Source organism: Guillardia theta (assembly GCF_000315625.1).
Source record: "Guillardia theta CCMP2712 unplaced genomic scaffold GUITHscaffold_7, whole genome shotgun sequence".
NCBI lineage: Eukaryota > Cryptophyceae > Pyrenomonadales > Geminigeraceae > Guillardia > Guillardia theta.
Window position 1 is genome coordinate 30,936 of NW_005434667.1, and position 8,358 is coordinate 39,293.

The 8,358-nt window shown below is 49.0% G+C and overlaps 3 protein-coding genes across 3 annotated transcripts; all 3 read right to left on the reverse strand.

Annotated features, from left to right (window-relative positions):
* Positions 1 to 3,175: 3,175 nt before the first annotated feature.
* Positions 3,176 to 4,854, reverse strand: GUITHDRAFT_133220 (hypothetical protein; the record flags this gene model as incomplete). The annotated part of the gene is made up of 2 exons (XM_005839702.1): positions 3,176 to 3,204; positions 3,324 to 4,854. 2 exons carry the CDS (start codon positions 4,852 to 4,854, stop codon positions 3,176 to 3,178), a joined length of 1,560 nt encoding a protein of 519 aa, XP_005839759.1.
* A 372-nt stretch (positions 4,855 to 5,226) lies between these two features.
* Positions 5,227 to 5,706, reverse strand: GUITHDRAFT_101230 (hypothetical protein; the record flags this gene model as incomplete). Its single annotated transcript, XM_005839703.1, has 1 exon — positions 5,227 to 5,706. One exon carries the CDS (start codon positions 5,704 to 5,706, stop codon positions 5,227 to 5,229), a length of 480 nt encoding a protein of 159 aa, XP_005839760.1.
* Positions 5,707 to 5,891: 185 nt separating this feature from the next.
* Positions 5,892 to 6,314, reverse strand: GUITHDRAFT_101231 (hypothetical protein; the record flags this gene model as incomplete). Its single annotated transcript, XM_005839704.1, has 1 exon — positions 5,892 to 6,314. The coding sequence occupies one exon, from the start codon at positions 6,312 to 6,314 to the stop codon at positions 5,892 to 5,894; it is 423 nt and encodes a 140-aa protein (XP_005839761.1).
* Between the last annotated feature and the right edge of the window lie 2,044 nt (positions 6,315 to 8,358).

An 8,358-nucleotide genomic window follows, 5' to 3' on the forward strand; every position in this document is an offset into this window, starting at 1 on the left:
CCACCCCGCCCCCATCTCGGGTCTATACGGAGCCTTCCACATGATTGCTTTACTCTCTTGCACTGAGTCTACGATCAGTCCGATCTCTTCGAATTTCTTCTTCAGCTTTTCTTCATGGTTGACATACACCGAGGAGATGCCCAGGAGAGTCATGGAGATGAAGGAACATGCCGTTCACTTTTAGCCCTTTCGTTAATTTCTACTCTTCTTTTCGAGAAAGTTTTTTTTGGGGTGGCGTGTGAATTCAAACAAGTTTTCAACGGCAGCAAGAGATACCTCCAAAGAGTACCAGTGCAGTTTAGTTATCATTTCTGCTAGGCCTTTACATGTATTTTAACTTTCATTTCAGAGGGTTGAAATGTTTTCAACCTCGTACACGCCCGACTCATGTCTCCCCTACACGCCGGCACGTAGCACCAAAGCTGCTCCTCCAACGATGCCGCTGTAAGACCATCCGCTGCTGTAGCCAGCATCAGATCTCAGCATGCAAGGCTTTGTTAGGTTTGAAGCTCTCTAGTCAGCACAGTTTGAGACCTGAGACCGCTAGGTTCGTGGTGATGCTTTCGGTGACAACAGAGTGTGCAGCAATGGCGTTGTGAGATCCATGGTTCAAAACGTTATTATGAAGAACAAGATGATGAAAACATGAGGTTTGAATCCAGTGTAGGAGATCGCTTGTCATTTTGACTTGACACCAACCTTATGGCAGAATAATCATAAGATACTTCCCTGCGATGAATGATTTTTGAATTGCATCTTTTCCACATGCGATGCCTTGAAGATTTGTTTGATGGAGATTGCATCATGTTGCAGATCCACGTAATTAGTCAAGCTCACTTGTTATATTAGACATCAAGCATTGCATAGATTGTTTCACAAGATTTCTGCATGCATTTCGCCTACTGCAGTGAGGATGTTTGATTGCATGTAAACACTGATGCCGCCAGAGGCAATCAAGACATCTTAAGCCTTGAACACCGTCGAGAGTCTCCACTTCTGAGATTTGCAGAGTGTGTTGATTTCTTGATGCGTGGGATTAGTTTTGAGCGTTCATCTAGCTGTGATGTCGGACATTTGAACCGTCAACACAGTATGCACACATGTATTATCTGTTCTATTGTGAAATAAAGTGATCTCAGTCTTGCATTCGAGGCCATGCTAAAGAGCATTTCTGTATCTTCTTTCATTTAACATAAATGCAGAATGCATGCAGGGGTTGAATGATGATGAAAACATCGCTTCCCCTGTAGACCATTCCGACTCACTGTAAGCTTGGGATCGACATCACAAGTGGTAGTGATCTGATTGCAGAAATCTTTATACATTCATGAGGTATCATTCTTTGCAATAATCTAATTACAATGACAACCGCAAGTAGCATCAAATACATGCGCAATGGTCAGCACAATAAGCCTCACATTGGTTTCTTCGTTGTGCCTGCATAGCAGAGATACATCAAAAAGTTGCAAATAAACCTAATTATGCACAATGTATGCTTGTAGCTCTAGTAAGCCACATTGATTGCTGTAGGATTCTCATCCTGTGGTTGAAACAGACTTTCCATGTCGCCACAGCTAGTGGAGCATGTTGATCCTTGAGCATTTTGAATGCATGCTCAAGCAGAAATATGTGAAGATGTTGCTTTTGAGGATCTGAACTGCAAATACTTGAATGTTTCTAGCATATTTGCAAGATTGGAGTGCATGAAAGCACCTCATTTGCAAACTGATGGTGCAGCATTGTAAACCATACTTCCTCTCTGAATCCTCATACATACGGCTCTCATGCTTGAAACAACGAATAAGGGAGCAGAAAAGGTGTATTCATCTTTTGCAATGTATTCTAAAGACATCTTCATTCCTAGACAGCTTTCTCTGTCATGCAGTCATGTAAGAGAAGCGGAATTCAAAACTTTCTTTCAAAGTCAGAGACTAAGAAAAGGTCTTAGTCTATCTACATGGATACATTAGACGATTAAATTCTCATCCACATTCAAGCAGCAATAGATTCGAAGCCTCTCACCATGATGACTTGTCGTTGCATGCGGGTGAAGGATCAAGCAGCCATCTCTTGCTTGCCCAGGGAGGGGGGATTTGGGGAAAGGAGAGTGGAGATAGCACCCTACCCCCTATTTCCCAATTTCAAACTCTTGAATCAAAGGGTAGATTTGTATTCTTTGCTAGCTACCCACCCCGCCTTTCGTAAAGGTGATGAAGGGGAACCGGGGGTATTGGCGTGGTGAGCTCCAACGGCAATCGAAATGCCTTCTTTTCCATTAGCACCCCCACGTACCGTGATACAGTGAAATGCACGGGTATGAGAGAATCTTTCGGTCCTCTACCCCTCCAGACAAAGGAAGTCACTAGGGTGGAGGCTGATTCGAGACGCCTGTCGAAACCACTTTAAAAGAATAGTACAGACTGTACCAGAGCCACTTCATCCGTACGTAGATGTGTACGATTGAAGCGCTGACTAAACAATTAAAATGAAGTGCTTCAAAAAGTAAGGCGGGGGACAGGGTACCACGCCAGTATAATTCAAATCACCCCACCCTACTTTATCCCTGTCTCACTACCCCCCAGTAATAGAGCAAAAACCGGGGTAGCTGAATGGAAGTGTGTATATGAACCCCTTCCCAAGGAGAAAAAAAAAGACCAATTTTGCTAGAGCCTGCATATGGCCTTGTGAACGGCATGGTCACCTCGTTGCCTGCTGAGGCGGTGTATGTCTCGACCTTCTCCTTCTTGGCTTCTTCAATCTGCTGCATAAACCACTCTCTGGATGCGTCACTCCATCCAGTCATCGCTTCTTGCAGAAACTCACGTCGTGCCTGCTGACATGTCGAGCGGATGGCTTCTGCGATAGCGTCGGGGGTGCATCCCTCCACAGCCTTGCAAGCCTGGGCTGTCCTGCTGTTCGGATAACGCTTCGCGAAGCTCTTCACCCTCTCGACGAGATCAGCTTCGAGGACAGAGGCATCCACAAGTCCGCTCTGCGTGTATTGGCATGATCTCCGATACAGCAGGTTGCGAACATTTTCATCATACTGAAGAACCATACTTAGAAAGCTATTTGAAGTATACAAACCTCTTGCTTGCAGCTTCCTTGGCGCCCTGGCGGCTTCCCCTACACCTGACGAGGAGCCATGCTGCCGAAAATAACGGCGCCCTAAACCCTAAACCCTAAGTTCCTTTGCCTCACAACCTCATACACGTGGAGTAGGACGTGCGCTGGGTCGAGCGTAAACCCTGCTTTATCTGTTCCCGCGGGGAGAGTCTGTGATTGTTTCTTCGTATGCCTCTCCATCGCGATGTTTTCCAGACCCTTCATGCTGATGTGGTAGAGCTCCTCCTTAATGGACTTGAAGGTGTTGTTGAGCCGAATGATCTGCGATCGGATGGACACGAGGAGCCGGTATCGCGCCCTCGCGGAGTTGTTGCCCCGCGCTCGCCTTGGCCTGGTCGCATCGGAGGTCGACTTCAGTTTCCCGAGAAAGATGCCATCAGGATCCTCCAGCCCCAATTGGAAGCGGGCTGAAACGATGGGGTTGGCATGGTTGGTGCGGTTCTTGATTGTGTCGATGACGTGTCTCATGGCCTTCGCTTGTTTTGCGGATTCGTTGGGTTTGTTCTGGATCTTCACGCGCTCTATCATGCCCTCGACCGCTGAGAGGAGGGCGTGGATGGCCTTTCCTATGTTCTCCTCCTTCTCCTTCACATGTCGGATGCTCAGAGTGTAGGAACGGAGCATATCGTTCACCCGCTTGTCGTTTTCGACGCTCATTTTGTTCCCGTTGACTGCAAACTCGTGGTAGACCGACTTGATGATGTGGTACATCGTTGCGGCACCGGAGAAACCGTACAGCGTGGCGATGCTGTCCATCACCTTGTTGTAGATCTCGGACATCTGTAGCAGCGCCGGTAGGGTTTCGTTGATCTGGAAGTCGCGCAGGATGATCAGCTTCTCGTTGAGTATGCGATTCCTTGCGAGGCGGATCCTATCATTGGTCTTTCCCACAAGCTCCATCAGGGTCTTTTCAGTGTTCAAGACTCCGGGTAATGGATCGATGTCGGGCATGATGAGTTCGTTCATCGAGAACGTGTATCCCTCCTCAATGTCGATCGTGTCTTTCATCCGGTCTATCGCGCGCCTGATGTTCTTTGATTTGAGGAACATGAGGAAGAGGCTGCCGTAGTAATACTGGATTGTTTTCTTTTTGTCGTCTAACTTGGTAGTCACCTCGCGCCTGATGGTGGGAAGAAGAATGTGGTTGATCGAATCTATTGTGCTCAGGCGACCCGCCACTATAGCGGCGATTGCTTCTCTGAGGAAATCGACGTTGCCTGTCCCATCATCGTCAATCGTATATCTATCGGAATGGGTGCCTGCTTTGATACGATTCAGCTGTTGTTGTCGGAATAGCATATATGCCCTGGAAAAATCATCCTTTAGATCTGTCTCATCCTTGGTTGTGTCACCATAGAACGGGTTCATCAGCTGGTGACTGGGTAAATTTTCTGAATGAACGTAATAGCTTATCAGCTTGTTGTATATGGTTCTGATGTCCCATATTGCATACTTCATGCTTGTATGGAGCCTTTGTATCGCAGCCTTAAAAAGAACGAAGGTCTTTACAACGATCTCGGGTAGATACCCATTGATCTCTGTATCTATTTGATCCAGTGTTCGACTCAACACATCGTGCGCGGTCGTAGCTCTTGCCATCGTGAAGATCATGGCTTCGGGTTTGAATAATTGCAGTATGTTCCTTTCGGGCTCATTAAACAACCAGTCTTCCGCATATGATATATTATTCATTTTATCGATGAACTCATCAAATTGTAAATTTGTCATGCCAGGTCTGATATCTGTGAAAATCAGGTGATCTGTAACCACGTAGAATGTATTCCGATGACATACTGATTGGAATTCTATCAGGGATCGCCAAATTGAGAAGATCCGGGTTTGGATGAGTCATGAGATCGGGTACGAATATGAATTCGCGCAATGTCCATTTGACCATCTTCTTCCAAAGCTGCATATGTCTTTCATTGTTTATCTTTTCGTACCATTCCTTGATCATTTGAACGGTTTTGTGATGATACTTGAATTTGGGAATGGTGGTGTCGATGTCAGGGTCATATTTGTCGACCTCGAATAGCATGAATTGGTTGCGTGTGTATATCGCAGTGTACCTTTCATAGCAAATGTATATCATTTCGTCGCTCATGATCCTTCTGCGTAATAGAAATTTTGACCCGATTTTGGCATGTTCCATTCACCGTACTTTTCCTGCAGAGACAACAAGAAATCCTTCAATACGGTGTTGGTCTCGTATATTTTGAGCATCTCTTGGTAGAACACATCGTTCATCTTGATGATCCTGACTCTTTTGGCCTCGAATTTCTTTTCATCGGGTGTCAACCTAGACCATTCATCATCGCTCAAGAATGATCTTGGTTCAATAGGGAATTCGTTTCGTTGCCTATCATATTCTGCTTGATTTATTGCGTCCTCGTCACGTTCTTGTTCAGTTTTGTACGAATCATCTTCATCCGGGGATGAACGTTTGACGTTTGGCTTGTCATCATTCTTGGTTTGTTCTAATCTTCGCATTATTTCCATGTGTCTCTTGCGACCTCCAGATTGATCGTACTCATTCAATTCACGATATAGATCCTCTTGTTTTCTGCTCAATACACTCATCTTTGATTGCAATGTGTAAACCTTTTTGATTATATCACTTGGCCTTTCGGGTAGGAGTTCGACAAACGCTTTCTCGTGTAGGAGGTCGGCGAGTGTATGTTTTACATCCGGGAGCCATTTCCTCTCCGCCCCGTACGTCATAACGGACCGTCGGGAACGTATTGTACACACTGGGGTATTGCGCATCATCCGTGCTCATGCCAGTCGGCGCGCCCAGATCCCTGCGATCGGGCGTGTCTGGGGCCTGCGGCGCGCCCTCGCCCGCCGATGTATGTCTCGACATTCTGCTTCTTGGCCTCCTCCATCTGTTGTATAAACCATGCTCTCGACTCTGAGCTCCATTCCCTCAGAGAGTCTTCAAACAGGTCGCGTCTCGCCTGCCGACATGTTGAGCGGATGGCTTCAGCGATAGCGTCGGGGGTGCATCCCCCCTCAGCTCTGCAAGCATGAGCTGTCCTACTACCAGGATACCGCTTCGCGAAGTTCTTCACCCTCTCGACGAGGTCGGCGGCCTCTTCGACGTGGCCTCCAGAGCGCTCGCCCTGCGTGTATTGGCATGATCTCCGATACAGCAGGTTGCGAACGCTCTCATCATACTGTAGTACCATGCTTAGAAAGCTGTTTGAACTATACGAACCTCTTGCTCGCAGCTTCCTCCGGTCCCCTTGCGCTCTCCCTACGCGCCGCAGAGCAGCATGCCTCTGTCAGGGGCCCGGTGCCTCTGTCAGGGGCCCGGTCCGGGTGCCTCTGTCAGGGGCCCGGTCTGCCTCTGTCAGGGGCCCGGTGCCTCTGTCAGGGGCCCGGTGCCTCTGTCAGGGGCCCGGTGCCTCTGTCAGGGGCCCGGTGCCTCTGTCAGGGGCCCGGTGCCTCTGTCAGGGGCCCGGTGCCTCTGTCAGGGGCCCGGTGCCTCTGTCAGGGGCCCGGTGCCTCTGTCAGGGGCCCGGTGCCTCTGTCAGGGGCCCGGTCTGCCTCTGTCAGGGGCCCGGTGCCTCTGTCAGGGGCCCGGTGCCTCTGTCAGGGGCCCGGTGCCTCTGTCAGGGGCCCGGTCTGCCTCTGTCAGGGGCCCGGTGCCTCTGTCAGGGGCCCGGTGCCTCTGTCAGGGGCCCGGTGCCTCTGTCAGGGGCCCGGTGCCTCTGTCAGGGGCCCGGTGCCTCTGTCAGGGGCCCGGTGCCTCTGTCAGGGGCCCGGTCCTAAACCCTAAACCCTAAATCCCTATCGTTTCTTTTTTTCCGATCTGTAAAACTTGTATTCCTTTTTGGAGATTCTGCTCTTCCAACATGTCAGCGCGGCGGCAGAGCAGGGGGGAGGGACGAGGGAGAAGGTCCGCATGTACTAGCGTCACAAGGCGAAGATCACTCTTACCCTTTTTCCCCTCCCCTGCACCTTTCGTCATGAACACTCGGTAGCATCCCATTTCTTTCTTGATCAAGCACAAATTGACTGCATCCATTGACATTGTGAGAGAGTACCCATCTTGCATCTTTGTTGGGCCTGGTAGCTCCTCCTCCCCCCTAGTCTCCTTGTCGTTCTTCGAGGTTGGCGCTGTGTGCATTGCTTGTGGCCTAAACCCTAAACCCTAAACCCTAAACCCTAAACACTGATCCCCATATACCCTGGGACAAAGTCATTTAGCGCGGCCTGAGTATAAGGGGATGTGTCTAAATTGATCGGTTGTTGATCATTCCACTAAGTCCTAATACGCTGCGGGAAGCCGGTGCCTCGGGAAGGGGCCCGGTGCCTCGGGAAGGGGCCTGGCTAAACCCTAAACCCTCAAAGCATGCCTCGGGACTCAAAAAAGCCGGCCTGCAGTGCCTCGGGAAAAGCCGGCCACCTAACTAAACCCTAAACCCTTCACGGCATATACAATACTTTTATACCACCCGTTCTCTTCACATGAAAATGCTGGGTTGCCCTCTTATTGTGAAACGGAACGGTTCATTTAGAACGGGTAGTATCTACTGAATTATGACCGGTTGTGAATTTAAAACATAGATCTTAACCCCTTTCTGCAGATTAACTAAAGTGGGCGCGGTGCGTTCAGAAGGACATCAATAATAAACCAATACTACTACTACTACTCCTACTACTATACTCTAAAACCCTAGACCAAAAATGTCCTGCTGCTGGGAACCCTGCAGATCGCAATCTCCTGTACCCCCCGCCTTTTACTCTCAAATGACCCACCCTCCTATGGTACTTGGGGTGGGATTCCCACCACATGCCGCCATGCCGCTACAGTGGTGAATCTCTGATCCCCCTCCCCCCCCCCTCCCACTTTCTCCTTGTTGCACAAGGGGGGAAGCAGATCAACGGGATTTATGGCCGAGGAGGTCACCATCGCGACCTCCGGTCAGCTTTCTGCAATCTGAATCAACGTCGAAGGAACATGGAAGCTCAGCTGGCTCAGGAGGAGCTGATCCTTGCAGTGCTGCAAAACTCCAGGAGAGAGATCCCCTCATACTGAAACTTCTCCGTGACATCCACTGATGGACTTGGTACTTACCCAAATGGACTTTGTAAAATATCATATCTAGTAATCCCAATCAATAAATTAATATCAATGCAATCTCTTCTACTCCTTGATGAGCTCATCCTGCAGCTTCAACGTCAGCGAATGCAAATGCTGCCGGACCAAATCACCTCCTCCTCGGA